Source organism: Nicotiana sylvestris, chromosome 2, assembly GCF_000393655.2.
Source record: "Nicotiana sylvestris chromosome 2, ASM39365v2, whole genome shotgun sequence".
Classification (NCBI taxonomy): domain Eukaryota; kingdom Viridiplantae; phylum Streptophyta; class Magnoliopsida; order Solanales; family Solanaceae; genus Nicotiana; species Nicotiana sylvestris.
The window spans coordinates 197,099,298-197,123,470 of record NC_091058.1 but is presented as its reverse complement, the minus strand read 5'-3'; the positions used below and the strand labels follow the sequence as shown (position 1 = coordinate 197,123,470).

Sequence of the window (24,173 nt, the reverse complement as noted above, 5' to 3'; positions counted from 1 at the left end):
GTTATAAATATTAAGGTTCTTATAACTAATTAACTGAATAATTAAATTAGTAGATTAACAACTAAAGATACTACAGGTTGGAGAAAAGATTAAGGAGGTCTAGAGTTATGATTTTCCCAATTGTCGGAATCCTTCCCGCTATGTCTTCTATAATTTCACCTAAGTATTCCCTACCGATCATGAGCGCTCTGCGTATTGTAATTCTCTCCCGAGTAATTACGATAATTTACTAGACATACTCTCCCGAGTTACGCTAGCTGGCTTTAATTACAGCTCACTTAGATCGCACCCAAGGTTTTGTTATCCCTAATCCCACTTTTAAACCCTTGGTTATTGATTCCTCACCTACGTCGGGAGTGATATTGTTCAACAACTACCTAAATATGCACTCTCTCCCAAGTAATACTTACTAAACAGGCACAGCTAATTGAGGATCCTATCAATTAACTACAACAAGAACGTAGTTGAACAAATAGAGATTATACTACGGCTCAATTATATAAAAACATAACAAGAATTTATCCTACAAAAGGTTTCATCAAAACCCTAGATAACAAATTAGCTATTCATAATAGTATGTAAAACTACATTACTAAAAGTCATAACCAACAATGAAAAATAGGAAGAGGAAGGAAAAACTCGTAGAAGAATTCCCCGCCTTGCTCCTATTGGGTCTCTGCCTCCTTAGGTGTAAAATATGTCCAACCTCCTCAAAATAGCATTTTACATGTATTTATACCAAGTAGGGTCGGGCCCAGACGAAAAAACCCTTTCCTATGCGAACTATGACTTCGCTCTGTAAAAGTTGAACAGTCGCGCCGCACCATGCGACGCGTTAGTGCATTTTATCAGCAGCCTCAACTTTTCACATCAGACAGCAGTTTACATTGCTGCAACGTGCCTTGCGGCGCCCCATGCGGTGCGGCAGTGTAATTTTCTCAGAGTGAACTTATTTTGTCCTCTTTTAACATCCCGACTTGGTACACGACCTCCGAACACGATCCCGACTTAATGTATTGGACTTTTACTCAGACTTCAAAGGTCCAAATTGATCAATTTAGCTCCAAATTAACTTTTGAGCTCAGGATCACTTCCTGCAAGGCATAAAACACGTACTAAGTGCAATTCACTATCATTTGAACTCAAACACACGTAAAATATGCAGTCATTGGCATGTAATACTACGGCTAAAATACGGGTTTCTAGCCTAACATCATCATACTGTAAAGTACCACAAAATATTAAAAAATAAGCACACCGATAGAGATCCTATGTTAGTCATTGAATTTTATTTATTGTAAAAGTAAAGTCATAGAGCAAAAATTTCTCTCTTAAGGGTTTATCCCTTCCACTTCCCATGAACAACATCAGCAATACAACTCACTTAAGGATTTCGATTCACACATCCCCCAAAACCCCTTGATATTACCAACAAATCCAAGCATGGGAAACAAAGTACCCAATTATCATCCTTTAAGGAAAAATTATTAGCCTATGAATCTATGGCATAGCTCAACACAATGAATCTAGATACCCCCCAATCCCCTAACAATTCAGACAACCAAAGAATTTAAAATGATATAATTATGAAAAACGTGATGATGGATATCCCTACAACCAATACCAAAGGCATCAAAGAGATAAAGTTAACTGAAGCAGAACGAAGTAGGATGTACTCGTTATAGAAATACTCTCTGATCATTAAACTGATTGGAAAAACGAATCATACATCAATATTTAAGAGAGAAAATTGCAAAACTATGAAAATGTACTGGACCTTTTCCTCCGATTGACTTGTGTCATGATTACTTCATTATCAAATTTACCAAGGAAGAAAATATGATACAAGCTCTTCAAAACTGCCCATGGTTCATTATTAGCTAATTCCTCTTAGTGCGCCAATGAGAACCACATTTTGTAGCGAAGAAAGCCAAACAGGTTCACATGGCAGTTTGGGTACGCCTACCACAACTACCTACATAGTTCTACACATAATACCGAAGAAAATTGGTAACTCAATTGAAAAACTCCTCAAGATAGACGCTTGTACCAGTGATACCCTTAAAGGACGATACGCAAGACTCTGTGTTGATTTGCCATTAGGTATACAGTATAAACATACATTCTAACAGGCACATATCTACAATAACTAATTTACGAAGGGAATAATTTCTTATGCAAAAATTGTGGCCATCTTGGACACACAGTTAATACATACCCTCAAACTTCAGTCAATGCAGCAACATCATAGGATTATAACAAGGATAAGAACAACCCACAACCTCCACCCGAAGATCAATGGCAAACTGTCACCTTTAATAAGCGGAAGAATAAAGGGAAAGGGAAAATGATGGGAAACAACACAAAAATTCTCTAGGCAACAACTCACTACCAGGTACTAGTGTTGATGTTAAAATCTACGGCGCGGTATAAGGTGAATATCTTAACACCCAAAAATTAACCTATAAAGTTATTAATAATAGTGCCCCCACAGTCGCCCCTTATCATAACCGTATGTTATTTAATAACACTGGCAATGCTGCCCCTAATACTATAAATACAATCCCACACCTTATTTTTAAGGAAGATAAATTAATTCCTACATCTAATAAATTATCTTCCTTGTTAAATCAAGAGTCCATCTCTATCACTTTAGAGAAACAAACGACTCCGGTCAATGAAAAAGATTCTGACTATGCATCCCTTTCGATAACTCCAAAGCTATCCCTCTCCTCCATAACCGCAACCAATAATAAATGTACAAGTGGCAATTCTAACTCATGCACTTACTCTAACCTTAATCTACTTTCCAACTCATTGCCAGCTAATCACATTACCAATACAGTCTACATGCAAAGTAACACTCCTCATACCACCCAAAATACACAACAACACTTGGCAAAGGGAATCAGCCAAGTATCAATGGCAACAAACCTCCCAATCGCCGTAAATCCTTCTCCTCAATCTTCCTCTACTCTCTTGCATAAAAAATCTACTCCGTTAGATTTGCAATCATTACCACCAAATACACACTCAACCATAGTGACGATATCTTCCCCTTCAAAGAGCCATGAACAACACTCCAACCAATCTCAACACCAACACGAACCCCTCAACCTTCCTCCTAAAGAAAATGATGGCTCACTTTCCACCATTCCCACTACAATTTTCGTTCCACTCCCCAACTTTTGTACCCCCACTTCCTTTTCCCAACGAAAACTCTCAGACTTGGATAGAATAGGGGTACAAGAACATGTAGCCTTCTTCATAATGACCATCAATAGTTAAGAGGTATGGATTGTTCTATAAAATCCGAACTTCCTAGCACAATTGATCACGGAATGAATGACCCTAGCTATGGGGAACTACATAAACCATATGTGGCTATCCAACATTCTAGACTTATTAGCCCTAACTCTAGCTCCTGCCCTCTTTTACAATATGCAAGCACACTGGAATCTACCACACCACTTCAACCTTCTCAACAACATGGAGTTACTGTACCAAATCCCTTTGTTCACTCTTGTCAATCAAGTGACGAATCACCCTATCTTTTACCCACGACAACTAGTCCTACAACACAATCTAATCCCTCTAGACATCCACAACCAACAACACCCTCACAACAAGAAAGAACAAGAGGATCAAGAGATAGTAGAAGAGATTGTAAGGGAAATAATCATTCCATCGGTCAGGGGATCGTTCACCAAAATTTCAAGCATCATAGAAGCATCTCTCATGCTATTCCAGTAGATAGAGGGCAGGAAATACATATTCAAGTGCCAATGAGTCTTGTAGTATGGAATATTAGAGGGGCCAACAATGATGATTTTAAAATAAATTTTAGAGAACTTCTTAATTCTTATAACCCTTGCATGGTTGCACTATTGGAATTCAAAATACTAACCACACTACTCTCCGCGATGAGTTCCATTTCACCGATATGTTGGAGGTTCCATCCATTGGCTTTGTTGGCGGGATAGTGATCCATTGGTTTGGAAATTTGGTTACAATCAATCTTATTAGCAAGTCACATCAAGAAATTCATCCAATGCTCCAAGTATCTCCTAATCAACCTCTATGTCTTATTAGTATTATCTACGCCAGTACTTCTCTTAATCTTAGTAATAACCTTTGGAATAATCTCTGTGCTATAGCGGACACTTACAATGGCCCTTGGTTAGTGGGTGGATATTTTAATGAAATTTTCTCTCAAAATGAAAAATAGGGTGGTAGATCTATTAATACTCAACGTTCCTCACGCTTCTGGTCATGTGTGAATTACTGCAACCTAATTGACCTAAGCTTTAAAGGAGCAAAATATACTTGGACCAACCAGAGAGTTAACTCCAATGATATGATCTTGGAAAGACTAGATAGATGTCTTGCCAACACATTTTGGCTCGACCAATATACTGATGCCTCTATCACTCACCTTCCTAGAACTTACTCAGACCATACTCCTCTACTACTAAATTTCATCAAACCTGCTCCTCCCATTAGTAAGAAGCTTTTTAGGCTTGAAATCTTTTGATGTTATCACCATGAATTTGACAATATTATCAAGGATTCTTGGCATGAGAGATAATTACTCGAAGCCATTAACTATTTCCAACATAAGGCTTTGGATCGGGCAAAGTCTAACTTTGGTAATACTAATAGGAAGAAAAATAGAATCCTTGATAGGCTAAATGGAATTCAATCTTCCCCACATTATCCCACTAGCCATTTTCTACACTTACTGGAAAATGACATTATAAACGACTATAATAACCTCTTGAAAATTGAGGAAGACTACTGGAAAATTCAGTTTCGTATTAATTGGCTTAATGATAGTGATGCTAATACAAAGTTCTTCCACCTAAGTGAAGTGAATCGTAGAAGGAAAAATAGTATTTCCTTCTTCAAATATAACAATGGTAATTGGATCAATGACCCAGCGCAAATCCTTAATCACACATATGAATTTTTTCAAAAGGCTTTCCAAACTAATCATATAGATACACCATGGAAAGATATTCTTAATTCACAAACTTGTTTTGATAATATAGATCTCTTGGAACTAGACCGTCCATTGAAAGATTTTGAAGTTACCCATGTTATTTTCTCATTTAAGCCTTTTAAGGCACCGAGCCCTGATGAAATTCATCCCTTTTTTACCAAAAATATTAGAATGTGGTCAGAGATTCCATTTTTAATTTTTGCCATAATATCTTTAAGAATCCCTCAGTCCTAGAAACTCTAAACTCTACATATACATATATCGGCTTCATTAAAAAATTCCACAATGCGAACAATCTCAAAAATTTTCGCCCTGTAGGTCTTTACAACACTATCTACAAGGTTATTACTAAAATTATTGTTAACAAAATTAAGGCCTATCTTGATAGGCTGATTGGCACCTATCAATCTAGTTTTCTGAAAGGTAGATGAACAAGTGACAATGCCATTATTATTCAAGAGATTATTAACCATTTCCAAAAAATTAAGGGTCGCCATGGCAAAGTCCTCTTAAAAATTGACCTTGAAAAGGCCTTCGACAGACTTGACAACAACAACAACATACCCGTATTATCCCACATCGTGGGGTCTAGGGAGGGTAATGTGTACGCAGACCTTAACCCTACCTTGTGATGGTAGAAAGATTATTTCCAATAAACCCTCGACTTAGGAAAACATAAGCACCACATTAATTAAAAAATAGACAATGAGAGACAACACCCAAAAGCCATGTAAAAGCAACATAAAAAATAACACGATAATAAGATGATCAAAATGAAAGAAAATAACAGGTAGTCATAGAAATTTACTACCAACAGAATGCGAGAGTGCGTACTAATCCTACTGGTATGAACAATCTACGACCTACCCTACTACCCTAATCCTCGACCTTCGTACCTTCCTATGAAGGGTCATGTCCTCGGTCAGCTGAAGTTGTGTCATGTCTTGCCTAATCACCTCTTCCCACTTCTTCTTCGGCCTACCTCTACCTCTCTATATGACCTCCAATTTAACCTCTCACACCTCCTCACCGGGGCATCTGTGCTCTTCCTCCTCACATGTCTAAACCACCTAAACCTCGCTTCACGCATCTTGTCCTTAATGGGGGCCACACCCACCTTATCGCGAATAACCTCATTCCTAATCCTATCTAACCTGGTGTGCCCGCACATCCATCTCAACATCCTCATATCTTCCACCTTCATCTTCTGGACATGTGTGATCTTGATAGGCCAACACTCATCCTCATACAACATTGTCGGTCTGACAACCACTTCATAGAACTTACCTTTAAGTTTTGGTGGCACCTTCTTGTCACACAAAACACCAGAATCTAGTCTTCTTTCATCCATCCTACCCCAATACGATGTGTGACATCTTCATCAATCTCCCCACCCCCCTGAATAATAGACCTAAAGTGCTTAAACTTCCTCTCCTAGGGATGAATTGCGAGTCCAGCCTTACCTCCCCTTCTGCTACCTGAGTCTCACCACTGAACTTACACTCCAAATATTTTATCTTGCTCCTACTTAACTTGAAACCTTTACACTCCAGGGTCTGCCTCCACACCTCTAACCTCGCGTTCACACCCTCTCACGTCTCGTCAATCAATATAATATCATCTACAAATAACATGTACCACGGTACCTCCCATTGGATGTGGCGCGTCAGAACGTCCATCATTAGGGCAAACAAAAAAGGGTTGAGTGCCAACCTCTAGTGCAACCCCGTCATAACCGGAAAATAGTCCGAGTCCCCTCCCATTTTCCTCACTCGGGTCTTTGCTCCATCATAAATGTCTTTAATCACCCCAATGCTGGCAACATATACACCTCTAGCCTCCAAACATCTCCACAAAACCTCCCCCGGGAGTTTATCGTACGCCTTTTCTAAGTCGATGAACACCATATGCAAGTCCCTCTTCCTATCCCTATATTTCTCCAACTCCTAACAAGGTGGATAGCCTCTATAGTCGAGAGCCCCGACATAAACCCGAATTGGTTATCAGAAATAGACACACTCCTCCTCACCCTTAGCTCCACCACCTTCTCCGAGACTTTTATAGTATGGCTAAGCAGCTTGATACCCTGATAGTTAATGCAATTTTGGATATCACCCTTGTTCTTGTATAAAGGAACCATCGTGCTCCACCTTCACTCTTCGGGCATCTTCTTCATTCTAAAAATGATATTAAATAACCCAGTGAGCCACTCCAAGCCTGCCTTTCCCGTACTCTTCTAAAACTCCACAGAGATTTTATCCGGCCTAGTCGCTCTGTCCCTGCTCATCTTACTCATAACCCCGTCAACCTCCTTAACTCTAATCGCCTACAATACCCAAAGGCGCAATGACTCCCAGAGAGTTATAAATCACCCAGTACCATGTTCCTATCCCCTTCCTTGTTCAAGAGACTATGGAAGTAGGTCTGCCATCTTTGATGGATAAGCCCTCATCCAACAAAACTCTACCTTCTTCATCCTTGATGCACTTAACTTGGTCCAAGTCACAAGCCTTCCTTTCTCTTATCTTGGCTAACTTGAACAACATCTTATCCCTACCATGACCCTCGAGTTCTTCATACAAATGACTAAAAGCTGCAGTCTTGGCCACCGTAACTATTAATTTCGCCTCCTTCTTAGCTAACTTATTTTGCTCCTTATTCACCCTTCTCTCTTCCTCGTCTATTCTTTCCACTAGCTTCACATATGCTGCTTTCTTGGTCTCCACTTTTCCTTGCACCTCTCCATTCCACTACCAGTCTCCTCTATGACCACCCAAGTAACCCTTCAAGATCCCTAATGCCTTTCTAGCAGCTACCCTAATGCCTTGCATAGTCGTGGTCCATATAGAGCTTGAGTCCCGCTACTCCTCCAAGCCCCCTAGTCATCAACTTAACCCCCAACTCCTACACCTTGGTTTCCGTTAAGGCTCCCCACTTGACCATAGGTTGGCTATACACCGGCCTCTTCTTCATCTTCCTCGTGATCTCAAGGTCCATGACTAGGAGCCTATGAAGGGTCATGAGATTCTCACTCAAAATGACCTTCAAATCCATGCAAAAACCTTTATCGGACTTCCTGCAGAGAAGATAATCAATATGAGTCACGACCACTAAACTCTTGAAGGTGACAAAGTGCTCCACCTTCTTCAGGAAACTCGAGTTTGCTATCACCAATTCAAATGCTCTAGCAACATCCAATAGAGAAGTTCCTCCTCCGTTCCTATCTCCAAAACTGAAGCCACCATGCACATCATCATATACCCTCCAGATGTCTCTCCAATGTGGCCATTGAATGGTCAACGAGCGACAGACTTGAATGGTCCTTTATTTATCGTGCCCTCCTTTTCTTTAAATTCCTTCCCCAAATCACCAAGCTTATTATGATCTATATCAGCACTTCTAGAATTGCTATTTTAGTTAATGGGTCCAAAATAAACTTTTTTCATCCATCAAGAGGTATTCGGCAAAGCGACCCAATATCTCCATATCTATTTATACCATGTATGAAATTACTCTCCAAATATACATATATCACCAAGTTAACATTGGACTTTGGGACCCGATTAAGCTCAATCCCACTGGTCCATCTTTCTCTCACTTATTCTATGCGGATGATTTAACTCTTTTAGCTAATGCCAATTTAAAATGAATCCATACCCTAAAACGAAGCCTTCATTTCTTCTCTCAAATTTCTGGACAAAAAATTAATAGTACCAAATCCAAAATTATCTTTTCCAAGAACTGCGACCCTCAAACCAAAACTCACCTCGCAAATATTTTCAATATCGAAATTAGTGAAAACTTTGGTAAGTACTTGGTATTCCCTATTCTCCCTCGTAAACCTAAGGTCTCTGACTTACGCTTCATCTTGACAACATGAATTCTAAACTAACTAGTTGGAAAATAAACTTTCTTTCAATTGTAGGGAGAACAACATTAGCTAGATCAACTCTCAACTCCATCCCAAACCATTCAATGAAATACCTCCTACTTCCCTCCTCCATACTTAAACAAATCAACGAGATCCAAAGAGATTTTATCTAGGGCACTACCACTTTGAAAAAGAAAATCCACTACATCAAATGGGCTTCTGTTACCCAACCCAAACAAGCTGGGCACCTAGGTCTTAGGAAAGCAGCAGACAAAATATGGCCTTACTTGCTAGTCTCTCTTGGCAACTCTTCACCTATCCAAGCTCCATTTGGGTCGCCACACTTATTAGCCAATACACTGTGCATCAAATGCATAAAGGCTGCTGGGGCATTGGTCAGCCCAAGTGACATAACAAGGAACTCGTAATGACCATACCGAGTCCTGAAAGCAGTCTTCGGGATATCTGCCTCCCGAATCTTCAATTGATAGTAACCTGAACGTAAGTCAATCTTAGAAAACACTCGTGCACTCTGTAACTGGTCAAACAAATCATCAATACGAGGTAAAGGATACCGATTCTTCACTGTAACTTTGTTCAACTGGCGATAATCAATGCACATACACATAGAACCATCCCTTTTCTTCACAAACAAGACAGGAGCACCCCAAGGTGATACACTAGGCCGAATAAAACCCTTATCAAGAAATTCCTGTAGCTGATCCTTCAACTTACGAGGGACCATACGATACAGAGGAATAGAAATGGGCTGAGTTCCCGGCAACAGATCAATGCAGAAATCAATATCTCCATCGGGCGGCATGCCCGGAAGGTCAGCTGGAAACACATCAGAAAAATTCCGTACTACTGGGACTGAATCAACTGTAGGGGTATCAATACTGACATCTCTCACATAAGCTAGATACGCGTCACACCCCTTCTCAACCATATGCAGAGCCTTAAGGAATGAAATAACTCTACTGGAAGTATGATCTAAGGTACCCATCCACTCTACTCACGGTATACCTGGCATAACTAGCATTACGTTTTGGCATGACAATCAAGAATAGCATAATGGGGCGACAACCAGTCCATGCTCAAGATAGCATCGAAATCTACCATGCTGAGCAATAATAAATCGGCTCTGGTCTCAAAACCACTAAGAGCAACCACACACGACCGATAAACGCGGTCCACAATAAGAGAATTTCCCACAGGAGTATAAACATAAACATGGGCACTCAAAGAATCCCGAGATACGCCCAAATGCGGGGCAAAATAAGAAGACACATAAGAATAAGTGAAGCCTGGATCAAATAAAACCAATGCATCTCTATGACCAACCAAGACAATACCTGTGATGACAGAATCGGAGGCGACAACCTCGGTACGGGTAGGAAGGGCATAATATCTGGCCTGACCTCCCCCTCTAGAGAGACCTCTACCTCCCTAACCTATACCTCTAGCTGGCTGAGCAGGTGGGGTAACAACTGGAGCTATAACCATACCCTGAGAACTCTGCAGGGCACGTTATGGCTGAGAAGTCTCTAGAAGTGCACTTCTCCCAAGTCTAGGGCAATCTCTCACCACATGGCGTGTGTCACCACACTCAAAACAAGCTCTAGGAGGATGTGGCAGCTGTGACTGGCTCAGGCCAGGTCTGCTGGACTAACCTCTGAAAGCACCCCGAATAGGAGGTGCACTAGATACTAGAGGTGCATAATAAGGCTCATGGGGCCTAGGAGGAGCTGGAATACCACTGGCTGCTGGAAGAGCTGAATGAATGGGGTGACTCATATAACCCCCACCATGACGAACTCCAGCTGGAGCACGGGCACCAGAATAATGGCCCGTTTCTCGAGACCTCTTGGCCTCCCTCTCCTCTCTATCCCTAGCATGCATACCCTCTATCCTCCTAGCAATGCTCACCACCTGCTGATAAGAAATATCCATCTTTAACTCACGAGCCATGCTAGACTTGATGTTGGGAATAATCCCCTCAATAAACTGGCGAACCCTCTCGCGAACAGTAGAAACCAAGGCTGGGGCATGTCTAGCCAAACTAGTGTAACAGACATCATACTCCGAGACAATCATAGTACCCTGGTGCAAATGCTCAAACTCCACGCACCATGCGTCCCTAAGGCTATGAGGAACATACTCTCTCAGGAATATATCTGAAAACTGAGTCCAAGTCAGGGAAGCTACCTCATCCGGACTATCTAACTCATAGGTACGCCATTACTCGTAGGCGGCTCCTCGAAGCTAGAAGGTAGTGAAGGAAACCTCGCTCGATACGGATATACCCATGGTACGGAGGATACGATAGCACTCATCTAGAAATCCCATAGAATCATCTGATGCTAGACCACTGAATACAGGAGACTTGTACTTCTTGAACCTCTCAAGCCTCAGCTGCTCATCCTCGGAAGCCGCTGCCCTGCCCTCGGGCTGACCTAGGACTGCAGGCTGTACAAGAATAATATCTGGGACCTGATCAACATGCACTCACTGCTCAAGAGTGCGGGCGGCGGGAGTTTATGCTCCTCCCCCTGCCTGAGATGTAGCTGCAACAAGGGGAATCAACCCTGCCTGAGCCAGAGTGGTGTACATGCTCATGATTTACGCAAGAGTCTCCTGGAGAGTTGGAGTAGTAGCAACAGTAGGCGTAACAGGTGCATGGACTCTGGCTAGAACTACTGGTGGCACCTCGGTGGCAGCTCGCGCGGGTGCTCTGGCTACACCACATACGCGTCCTCGACCTCTACTCCATCCCCGACCTCTGACGGCTTTAGTAGGGGGCGCGGGTGCCTGATCATCTCTGGTAGCACGTGTCCTCACCATCTGTGAGAGAATAGAAGACAGAAGTTTAGAATTGTGATATCAAAAATCTCGCACGACAAGGAAATCAAATGAAGTGGAATTTTCCTAACAGTTACATAGCCTCTCATAGATAAGTACAGATGTCTTCGTATCGATCCGTGAGACTCTAATAAACCGGCTTGTGATTCATGACTCCTATGAACCTAGAGCTCTGATACCAACTTGTCATGACCCAAGTTCGCCCTCCATGAATTGTCGTGACGACACCTAGTCTCTACGACTAGGTAAGCCTAACAATTGCAGAAAAATAACAAAATGCGGAAAAACTAATAAAAACTAAAGATAAGCAAATACAGAAACGTTTAAGATGCCGCTCAGCATATACTAATACAAGATCTCAAACTGAAACTACATTTCCCAAAACCCAGAATCTCATGAAATCACAAGCTTTTGAATGACTACAAGTGTCTAACTCCAGAATGTCTAAACAAAAGTAAATACAGAAGGGCTAGTACTATGAGAGAGAATGGAGAGGGACTCCTCGGTCCATGGATGGGGCAGATATACCTCGAAATCTTTGGAGAATCACCTCGCCTCAAGGGTAGTAGGGTTGAGTCGAAGTACCTGGATATGCACATTGAAAACATTCGCAAAAAGGGCATGAGTACACCATAACAGTACTCAGTAAGTGCCAAGCCTAACCTCGGTCGAGTAGTAATGAGGAAGGTCAGGGCCCTACTAATTTTAGCTGAAAAATGAGGTAAAAAAGTATAGAATATGAAAATATAATTAAATGCTAACAATATAAAGTAACACAGGATAATAAGAATAATAACAACTATAATGGAGACAAAATAATCACAAAAGGAATACAGCTCAACACAAAGATAACAACCGGGGATCTCTCAGTATCCCGAGGATCTCTTAGTATCCTCAATATATGTGCTGGGGATCTCTTGGTGTCCCGAGGATCTCTCGGTATCCTCAATATATGTGTTGGGGATCTCTCAGTATCCCGCACTACAGTCCAAATCAATACATATGCAGGGGATCTCTTGGAATACAAATCCGTAGTCCCAAAGTAAACAGGCAGGGGGATCTCCTGGGGTACCGACCCGTAGTCCCAAAGTAAACACACAATAACAACATGAAGAATACTCAATTCAATTCAAATTTTGTACCAAGGCAAACAAATATTTCTAACCTAGCATGTTGCACATAATCCAAATAAGGTCGTTTGAGAAAGTAAAGCAATTAAGTCAATTAGATATGCTTCCCTAAGCTAACAACATGCTTAAATTGCAAGTAGTATAAACAGAAAAGGATACACAATTATAGTTACTTAATGAAAATAGGATTTGCAACAATTAGCACAAGTACGCACTCGTCACCTCAAGTACAAGGCATTTCAAGTATCAACAATACCAAATCTTAAGGGGAGTTCCCCCACACAAGGTTAGGCAAGCCACTTACCTCGAACCAGCTCAAAATCAACTCGAAACCACGCTTTTGCCACGAGTACTCGACTCCAAATGGCCCAAATCTATTCAAATCAATTGTATAATGTAAATATAACTTCAAGTAACTGGTTCCACTAATTACTTCTAAGCTAATACGTGAAATTAGGAAAAATGATCAAAACACCCCCCGACCCACGTCTCGGAATCAGGTAAAATTTGCAAATTCAGAATCCTTATACTCTCACGAATTCATTTATACCAAAATTATTTCGATCCGACATCAAATTCTAGATCAAAACCTCAAAATTAGGCCTAAGAACTTTTCCCAATTTTTTCTCGAAACTTTCACCCCAAATTCGAATTCAAATGACGAATTTAAGCATAGATTCATGAAAATTAATCAAAACCGAGTAAGTATTACTTACCCAAAACACCCAGGTGAAAATTTCTCTCCAAATCGCCAATCCTGAGCTCCCAAATTAATTTTCCAAGTTTTGAGACTAAACCCTCGTTTCTACCATTTTCTGACCAGTAAAACCGCATCTGCGGCCCTGGGACTGCACCTGCGGTCCCACTTCTGTGAAGACCAAGTCGCACCTGTGACTTTTCTTTAAACTCAAATTTCTGCTTCTGTAACTACCTTTACGCACCTGCGGTCTTGCAGGTATGTTCCACTTCTTACACCTGCGGCTTCTGGAGCCTGGACTAAATTCCGCTTCTGCGGTGCCGCACCTACGGTCCCACACACGCAGATGCGGTTATGATAGGTTCAGCAATTAGATTGTTTCCTATGTCCAAAATCAATTTCCGTTAAGCACCCGAAACTCACCCGAGGCCCCTAGGACCTCAACCAAACCTGCCAACCAATACTAAAGCATCATACGAACTTGTTCCAACTTTCGGAATGCTCAAAACAATATCAAAACACCAATTTAACATCGGATTCAAGCCTAAGAACCCCCAAAACTCTCAAATTACGCTTTCGATCAAAATGTCTATCAAAGCTCGTTCGAATGACCTGAAATATTGCACACACGTCACATTCAATACTGCAGTGCTACTCCAACTTTCAAATTTCCATTCCGACCCTTAGATCAAAATCTCACTATCGAACCGGAAACTTTAAAAATTTAACTTTCGGCATTTCAAGCCTAAATAAGCTACATACCTCCAAAACATGATCCGAAGACGCCCCTAAGCCCAAAATTACCCAACGGAGCTAACAGAATCGACGAAATTCCATTCCGAGGCTGTTCACACTGCTCTAGCCATGGCCTAAATTCTACAACTTAAACTCTCATTTAGGGACTAAGCATCCCAAAACTCTATGAAACTCCAAATAGATCCTCCCGACATCTCACAATAGCAGAAACAAATACGAGGAAAGCAGTTAATAGGGGATCAGGGTGTTAATTCTTAAAATGACCGGCTGGGTCATTACACTCTTGTAGCTAAGCTAGCCCCAACAAATTTCATGACTGCACCAGGATTCCAGGAGGTCATGGGCCGTATGCTGTGGTTCATAGACTCTATGACGCTGGCTGGTTTATTTCCAGTGGACCCAACTACATCTCTGGTTGGAGGGGGAGCACAGACCCCTACCGCTCAAGCTCCAAGGCATGCCGCAACCATTTATCAGACCCCAGGTGCACTACCTGCGAGTGGGACCCAGCTAATTATAGTGGTTGTGCAAGAGTCTGTACCAGTCACAACCGTTGATAAGTAGAAGCGCTTGGATAGATGGACTAGACTTTGCCCCTCTAACTTTGGGGGTGAGCGGTTAGACGACCCCAGAACTTCATTTACCAGTGCAAGGATAAGCTACGGAACATGGGGATATTTGAGTCTAATGGGGTGGACTTCACCACTTTCAGCTTGAGGGAAAGGCCCACAGATGTGGCAGGTTATCTTCTTAGTAGGCTAAAACTTTCACCTCCCTTGACTTGGGATTAGTTTACACACTATTCTTGGAGAAATACATACCATCTTCAGAGAGAAAGGAGCTTCGGGTTAGTTTGAGCGACTCTATCAGGATTATAAGTTTGTAACCGACTATGAGGTGAGGTTCATTGACTTATCTCTCCATGCAGCTATTATACTCCACACAGACGCAGAGAAGGTGTAGTTCATTGTAGGTCTACAACCTGAGATTCAGATTTTTATGGCCCGTAAGACAGAAATGGGGACTCCCTTTCATCAGGTTGTAGATATAGCTCAGAGGATCGTGCATATTCATAACCGTGGCAGAGAGTTTGCGCTGAGGGACAGATGGCCCTGGTAGCTCGGAGGATTTAGTGGCACCCCACCTGGGGTGCTAAGGTAAGTTCATGAGGGGTCAGTCTAGTAGGCCCATGCAATTAGCACCACCGCCTGCTCGGAGTGTTCCAGCATGACCCTACTTCAGTGACATTTCAGAGAGTACTTACCGTCTACCAGCTATTCCGGGTTCCTTCAGTGGGTATTCAGGCCATTAAGGTCAGACTTCAAGTCAGCAGTCCATTGCTTCAAGGGTTTTGAGTGCGGGGATATTGGTCCCGTGAATAGGTTTTGTCCCAAACTTCGGGGCAAGGCCAAGTAGTAGGACCATCAGCCCATGATTATCGCACTAGCTACCCCACCGCCCGCCTGCCCAGACAGATTTTATGCTATCCCTACCAAGCCAGAGGAAATCGCGTTCGATGTAGTGATCACATGTACTATTACTGTCTGCCGTAGGGATGCCTCGGTATTATTTGATCCAAGGTCTACTTACTCCTATGTTTCTTCTTTATCTGCTCCTTATTTAGATATGCCTCACAAGTCCTTGGGCATTTCTGTATATGTGTCCACGCTAGCAGGTGATTCTGTTGTGGTGGATCAGGTCTACCGATCTTGTGTGGTGACTTTCTATGGATATGAGACTATAGCAGATCTTCTATTACTCGATATGGTTGATTTCGAGGTTATTGTGCATGGATTGGTTGTCCCCGTACCATGCCAATCTTGATTGATATGCAAAGATTGTTACCTTGGCGATGCCTGAATTGCCTAGATTAGAGTGGAGGGGTTCGCTTGTCGGTACTTCCAGCCAGGTTATTTCTTTCTTGAAGGTTTGACATATGGTCTAGAAGGGTTGTTTGGCCTACTTGGCCTATGTTAGGGATACTACTACAGAGACTCCCGCGTTAGTTTCGGTGCCGGTGGTAGAAGAGTTTTCTAATGTATTTCCTATTGATCTACCATGCATTCCGTTGGATTGGGATATCGATTTCGGCACTGAATTGGTGATAGGAAACCAACCTATTTCTACTTTGCCTTATTGTATGGCTTCTAAGGAGTTGAGAGTGTAACAACTTGATTAGTCGTTTTGAGCTCTAGCACATAGTTTGGCAGTTTGAGGCCTTGAGTAACTTTACTTCATGTTTTATGACTTGTACACATAGTCCAAATTGAATTTTAGGAAGTTTAGAGTTGATTCAGATGAAAAATTCAAATTTCGGAAGTTTTAAGTTGCAAAAATTGACTAAGGTTTGACTTTTAAGTAAATGACTACAAAATCAGAATTTGAAGGTTCCAATAGGTTCGTATGATGATTTCAGACTTGGGCGTGTGTTCGGGTTGAGTATCGGGTGGTCCGGGAGCATTTCGACGCTTATTATGGAAAGTTGGCATTTTGAAGGTTTTACAATTTGATAAGTTTGGTTTGAAGTGGATTTTGATGTTATCGATGTCCGTTTGAGGTTCCGATCCTTGGAATAGGTTCGTATTGTGATTTATGACATGTATGCAAAGGTTGGAATCATTCCAGAGTGTTTTGTTATGATTTAGACGCGTTCATCGAAGTTTGAAAGTTTAAGAAGGTTTCAATCATCAATTTGTAGTTTGATGTTATTTGGTGTGATTTGAGGCCTTGAGTAGGTTTGTTCCAGTTTTGGGACTGGTTGATGTGATTGGATGTGGTCCCAGGGGCCTCTGGTGTGTTTCAGGATGGTTTTAGGCCGTTTCTCTCTGTTTTGTTGCTGTTTTTGCTGGTTCTAGTTTTGTTCTTCGTGAATGCTAAGGGATTCACGCGTTCGTTAAGAAGGAAAAATTGATGGCTGCCTTTTGTGATACGCGAATGCGAGCCAAGCCACACAAATGTGAAGAAGAGCGAATGGGCAGGGGGGATCCTACCTTATGCGAATGCGACAAGGCAGTCGCGAACGCGGTGAGTTGGGCTAGTAGTGTTGCCTTCATGAACACGAAGGAGGGGTTCTAAGCTGGGGGAAATTGACCATCGCAAACGTGTGAGCTTGAACGCGAATGCAATGCTGTGTTTCATTAGGCCTTCGCGAATGTGGCCTAGTCGCGAACGCGATGCAGGACGGGGCCTGGGCAGATTGTTTGAAGTAAGGATTTTACTCATTTCACTCATCTTCTCTCTTGGTTTAGGCAATTTTGGGGGGCTTCTAGGAGAGACTTTAATCATCTATTGCAAGGTAAGTAATTCCCGCATATTGTTAGCTAAATACATGGATTCTACAAGGATTTAAACATGAAAAATTAGTAGAAATTTGGGGTTTTGGTAGCAAACCTAGGATATGGTATTTTTGGATTTTTACCACGAAATTGGACATGGAATTTAGGAGAAATTATATATTTGAGATCGTGGCATTATGGATAATGTTTATCTTTGAAAATTTTCAGAATCTAGGCACGTGGGCCTGATGGTTAACTTAATTGACTTTTTGAGTGGAGTTGTAAATTTTTATAAATTGATTAATTATAAGCATTGGAGTATATTTTGATTGATTTGAACATTGTTTGATTAGTTTTAGAACATTGAAGAGTTGGAGAGGCATTGGAGTCAGTTATGGAACTTCAGAGTGAGGTAAGTCTCCTATCTAAGCATGTGAGGGCGAATGTACCCCGTAGGTGTTATATTCTTATGTGCTACATGTTGTGGGAGATACGCACGTATGAGGTGACAAGTGTCTGTGCATATACTAGAATTCCTGATTATGTCCGGGTAGACTTAGGTTCATGCCATGCTATAATTGTACTATTTGAGTTATCTTTGCTCGTTTAATTCCTTTATTTCGCATTGTGACTTGAGACTAGACTTGAATAGGGTGTTAGACTCGCTATTTTAGAGATGTGATGACTTGCATAGGGTGATAGATTCGCTATTGTAGAGATGTGACGAGCTACTTGATAATCCGCGGAAAAATTTGTGCTTCCCTTATGATTTCCTCCCGCATTTTGTATTTCATCGCAAAGCTTTCCTTAAAGTTCATAACTAACACGTTTATTCATTGAGTAGAGTCAAGGACCCATTAAAGTTTCTTATTTTAATGGGATAGGGCCGTTCACCTCGGCAGGATTATGTACCACACTCTTATGGGAACGGGTCATTCGCCTCGGCAGTATAATGATGCATCTTTTGTTCGTGCTGCTCGACCCTCTGCAATGTACACATTATTATTGGATCGGGCCATTCGCCTTGGCAGTATCATATTTCTTATAGGATCGGGTCGTACGACCTCGGCATAATCGTGCATTATATCGCAGAAGTCCGAATATTCACGAGATTATCCTTCCATTGATGCCCTAAATTTTATATGGTATTTATTATTAATTTTATATTGGCACTTGATATTTTTCGAGATGTTGAGATAGGATATGAGATTGAGAAGTTTATATCATTAAAAGAAATTTTCAAGGATTATGTTGGTTACCGTTTCATCCCACTATTACTGTTGTGCTTCGTATCTGTTTAGAATTTAGAATACTCTTTATTAGACCTCTAGTAAGTATCGGTGCCGACCCCTCGTCATTACTTCTCCGGGGTTAGGCTAGATAGTTACTGGGTACGCATTGATTTACGTACTAATGCTACACTTGCTGCACTTATTGTGCAGGTGTCTATATATATATATAAATTGACAGAAAAATACAATTCCTAAACAATAAGTTTAACCTAGAAAAAATACCTACGAAAAACGAAATAGAAAAATTAATTAAAACTATTACAGAAAAACCTAAAGAACTAGAAATACAAACAACCAAATTAGTAGAAAAAATAACACATCAAGTAGAAGTATTAAGAAGTGAGATAAGCACCTTAAAAGAAAAGATAGACACAATAAAAGAAATCGCTCTTTCATGAATGATTTACAATTAGAATAGATCCAGTATACGATAACACATTAAAATTCACAGAAAGACTTCAGCCCAATCCAGAAGGACACACACACACACACACAATCATATATATATATATATATATATATATATATATATATATATATATGATTGTGTGTGTGTGTGTGTGTGTGTCTAATGGTCTTTTAGGCGCAAAGGTGCGGATGTTGCAGGGATTTTATGGTGAGCTGCATTCCATGTTACGATCTGTGGCATACAGAGTCTCCATCAGAGTTATTTGTATTCTCCTGTCGAACATGTATTCCAGACAGATGTTGCATTTTATTACATTCCTAGTAGATGCTCATACACTTGTGACAGCGGATTTTAGCAGTTCCTAGTGGATGATCATTACTGTAGCTCATGTTATTTTTGTCATTCCACCTTGAGATTTATTTACATTCGGAAATTGGTAAAGAAAAGCACAGGTTTCTACGAGTGCCACATTTTATTCCATTTATTTAATAAAATTCTTGATTTTTGAAAATTATAAAATGGATAACTATTTAGAAGGTTACCGTTGCCTAACGACGACATTGGGCGCCATTGCGACCTATAGTGGATTTTTGGGTTGTGACAGCTTGGTATCAAAGCTCTAGGTTTACTTGGGTCTCATGAGTCATGGGCAAGTCTAGTAGAGTCTTACAGATCGGTACGAAGACGTATGTACTAATCTTCGAGAGACTATATGGCTATTAGGAGCACTTCCCTTCTTGATTCCTCTTCGTGTGGTTAATTCCATATGAGCTTATGCCTTTATTTCCTTCCTACTCAATCTTATGCGACATGGAACACATGTTATCAATTGGGCATCAAAGGTTGTAATGGTGCTGCAGATGTGGTGCAAGATGTTTCCCCTTGCGTATTCGATTGTGCTATTGTCGTCACCTCATAGAGGGATGTTCTGTCATTTTGGCGCAATGTTAGTGTTGCTTATAGTTTTGTTGTTACGTACAGTGTATGAGTAGTTATCGTGCATTGTTGGTATAAATGGTATGGTGCTTATTTGTGTGTCGCGGTGATGAATGACTGGAAATGAGGATTATTCGGTTCATGGTTTGGAGGTTCGACATTAATTCTAGTAGAGGAAAGGCAACCAGACTATCGATGTTTAGGATTTGGTTGATATAGTAACGAGACTTGATATTTTCGAGTGTGGTGGCATTCTCATTTGTGATGTGGTGTCGTCGTCCTTGTTTGAATGCATTAATATTTGCCAGTGTTATGGTCTTCATTGATTTTCCCTCAAGGCAGGGTGATGTGAAATAGTACCTAAGAAGCGGTTGTCAAAGATGGCGATGTGTAGCGGTTTCAGAATCAAATTGGTGTTTCTAATGCTTATGGCTCGAGAAAGATGATCTTCGAGGAGGCTTAGAGTTGGTAGCAATTATTAGATCAGGTGCTACAGAGATAGATTTTGCTTTGAGGCAGTATTTGGGAAGAGAAGGATGAGGAAGGACATGGTGGGAGGTGTCTCGCGGTGGTTGAATTGCTAGCAGGTCAAGTATGAAATGCAGAGATCGAGAAGTTGCTTAAAGGAGATGGTTTAACCGAGGTAGAGTAGCATTGTATTCTGTGGTAGGATAGCCACATGCCTTGAGAAAATTTTATAGCAATTTGGGAATCATGGTGGACAGTGACTAGGTTTATGAATTTTATTTGGAACGGTGGCTATTGTGCTGAGGAAGGCTGAATATGATGAAAGGAAGTTTGCTTGGAGTGAAGAAGGGAGTAAGAGCTTGATTATCGTTATGAGTTACGGCGTGACTTCAAGTTAGAATGTATTGTCAGTCTTTTAGTTGATGTCAATAGAGAACGAGCAGATATGTATAGCTGGTGGGCAAGCATGGGCTTAGGAGGGGTTACTGATTTCATGGTAGTTGTAACCAGTGCAACATTATTGGAGGATGTCGGTATGGAATTCCATATGTGGTCTATCTCCTATGAGCAGGTTGGCGATTGCGTGATTTTGATAAAGTTTTTACGAAGAATTCTACTTACTACCCGGCGAGAGGTTGAATATGCAGTTGTGGCTGATAGTCCGGAATGTTCATGAAAAGTTTAATAAGAGATTTTGAGAAATTTGGCGGGTTCATGGTGCGAGATCATGGTAATTGAGGAGGAGGGATCCTTGTAGGTTCTGGATTTATGTAACTGTAGCTTAAAGCTATGTAGTGGAGCCTACCGCCTATGATTGGATCGCGTGGTTATCTGCTTGTGCAGTTTATGGTTATCGGTGCATTGATAGATTATTTATGACTAAGAAAAAAAATATCAGGGGTAATTCGAGTAAAAAACTTGATAAATGTGTGCTATATTTTGCCTTATCGATTCATGTGCAGGTGTTGGGAAGACTCATAGTTTATGTTTCTTGTGGATGTGATGTACAAGGAAAATAATTCATCCGGTCGCTTCTTCAGGAGCATTCATGTGCTAATAGAATATTGGAGCTTGATTATACTTTGGACCAGGTCAGAGTGGGTAACTCTCAGGTTCTAATGGGTTCAAGGATGTAAGCGCGGTGTCTAAGGATATTGGGTACATTGTGTGGTTAAGGATCGAGTTTCATTATGGTTTTAAATGGAGTTATTATTCTTTCTAAGGTAGGTCAAGAGTAAATTGGAGGAAGTTGGGTTGGTTGGTAATAGTTTGAATTAGCATGATTGTGGCAATGATCAGTTCCTTCGGCGCGTTAAGTTATACAGGTGGTTGGTGGTTGTACGCGCAGGCTATCACCATAATTTGATTGATTTGGGAGGTATTTTATTCCAATGGCCTTGTTATGTGTAAATGGATCCCAGAAGAGTTATGAGTTTAGACCATGACTTGAGGTTTGTATTTTTTGCGGTTATGAGGATACAATTGCATGTTGCAATGGTTCTTTTGAAATGAGTTAAGTGAAAGGTTCCTAGACAATAAAGTGCCTATTCTACTAGTAGTGCAGGGGTTATGATTAATTCTTGTACTATTGCGTAGCGGCATGACTGGTGTAGTGAGCTACATGGGAATTGGAAGAGGAGGATCAAGGTTGTGGTTCGGTGTTGGAAAGAATGTCACAAGCTTGGAGGGCCGGGGGAAATTTTAGATGTTTAGAGTAAGCTGGAATTATCTTAGTGTCGCATGAGAATGGTGTCCTGGATAAGATGCATCGTGTATTGATTTGCGGATTCTTGATTTGCTTTACAAAATTAGTATGATTGGTGGTATGGGTTGGTAGACTTTGCTACCTGGTGCGGAAGATAGTGGGAGCGTATCCCATGAGAAAATTGTATAAGTGTGACATATTAGTCACTTGATCATTAAAGATCGAAACCAAGTATGGAATTATGGTAAAATCTTTAATGTGAGAGTTTATGCCTGGAAGGCACTCTATTCCTTTGGTTGTGAACTGTGGGAGTTTGTTCTGGATTGGGATGGCTGCTTGTATGTGTCATGAATAGGGCCATTGTGGATCCTCGAAAGGTTATTGGCCCAGTATAGTATGATCAGAATTGGCTTGAGGTCCGTTGGTGGGTCTAATGTGAATGTGTTCTCTATGTCAGGTCGGATGCGTTCATTCGGCATAACATTGCTTATAGAGGAGTCTTTGGTTGTTGGATGTTATTCCCGTCGTCAGCTATTCCATGTAATACTCTATTGAGCCAGGTGGGGTGTGAGACGACTTGATTATCCACATATGGGTTGTGATCGCATGTAGCTTGTGGTGTTATATGAGCAAGATGTCTCTCGAGATGCATGTCATTTATTCCACCTTAGTCGTGCTTGGGTTTTGTAGCGTATGGCGCTATCCGTCTTCCCAGGGATTGTATTATGCACTTGATGTGTTTGTGGTTGATATTCGGGCATTTCATGGGTATGATCATTCTGGTTTGGTAGGTATTTCCTTATAGGTTGTTATATGTGGATCGAGTGGCACACTGCCACTAGTATGTTGTTTGGATCGGGTTGCACGCCGCAATGGTATCATGTGTGGATCAGGTTGCACACTGCAATAGTGAGATATTGAGTACGGTTTCCTATATCTATTCTTGTGTATTTTGTTTCTCATTCTCTGAGAAGGGTTCATAGCGTCTGTTCAACCATTTTAATTATTACACGGGTTGGGTAGTTCTTTTCTAGAGTTTATTCTTCCTTATGTGTCCTATTCAAGTTGTAGCTTGCTGGCTCATTGATGGCGTCATATGAGATTTTGGTCAGGTTTGAGGTGGCTTATTGTCGGAGTAGCTTGTACTGGGTGAGACGAGGTTATTGGATCTGAACTCGGCGATCAGGTTTATGTAAGGTATATTAAAGAGGGAATATCACTATTTAGTTTAGAATAAGGTAACGGTTCTTGTCAAATGGAGAAACTCTGTGTGTTATTGATTTGATGGGTGATTATGAGTTACTGCGCATCTCTTTCAGCGTTGCAGTATTGTGAGGGTTGAGACCGGGTTTATATGTGTTATGAGGTATACTACAGGCATCGAGTTAGTGAATTTGCAATTGTTGTGCTTGGAGGAGGTTATTATGGGCAAACGACTTATGTGGTGCATGGTGTGATTTCAGCATAGGTGCATGATCAGTTTTTGGTACAGTGTGTAGGGATTGATGTAGTGTTCGTATGTTAGAATCGAACTCATGGAGAATTCCGGGTGTTGGAATTTGGTTCTAAGGTTTGTTAGCTAAGGTTATAAGGAGGATTTTCAGTCTGGATCAAGCTAATGTGCTCATATGGGTTGTGGTGGCATGCAAAGGTGCACAAGGTGTTAAACAATGATTTTGGACAACTCTGGAACAGTTCTTGGCACGTTCGAGGAAAAACGTATGTTTTAGTGGGGGAGAATGTAACTACTCGACTGGTCATTTTGAGATC

The 24,173-nt window shown here is 41.2% G+C and overlaps 2 protein-coding genes across 2 annotated transcripts; both read right to left on the bottom strand.

Annotated features, from left to right (window-relative positions):
* Positions 1 to 5,954: 5,954 nt before the first annotated feature.
* Positions 5,955 to 6,353, bottom strand: LOC138886135 (uncharacterized). The gene has a single exon (XM_070167170.1). It carries the CDS (start codon positions 6,351 to 6,353, stop codon positions 5,955 to 5,957), a length of 399 nt encoding a protein of 132 aa, XP_070023271.1.
* A 1,051-nt stretch (positions 6,354 to 7,404) lies between these two features.
* LOC138886134 (uncharacterized) lies at positions 7,405 to 9,006 on the bottom strand. The gene is made up of 3 exons (XM_070167169.1): positions 8,912 to 9,006; positions 7,913 to 8,234; positions 7,405 to 7,752 (listed from the first exon to the last, which is right to left on the bottom strand). Exons 1-3 carry the CDS (start codon positions 9,004 to 9,006, stop codon positions 7,405 to 7,407), a joined length of 765 nt encoding a protein of 254 aa, XP_070023270.1.
* Positions 9,007 to 24,173: the final 15,167 nt, after the last annotated feature.

Coding starts and splice junctions, on each gene's coding strand:
- LOC138886134 (XM_070167169.1), bottom strand. CDS start 9,006: ATGGAGGAGGGAAGTAGGAGGTATTTCATTGAATGGTTTGGGATGGAG. Junction 8,235..8,911: donor CTCCCTACAATTGAAAGAAA/GTTTATTTTCCA, acceptor TGGTGGCTTCAG/TTTTGGAGATAGGAACGGAG. Junction 7,753..7,912: donor GAGCCTTAACGGAAACCAAG/GTGTAGGAGTTG, acceptor GGAGACTGGTAG/TGGAATGGAGAGGTGCAAGG.
- LOC138886135 (XM_070167170.1), bottom strand. CDS start 6,353: ATGGATGAAAGAAGACTAGATTCTGGTGTTTTGTGTGACAAGAAGGTG.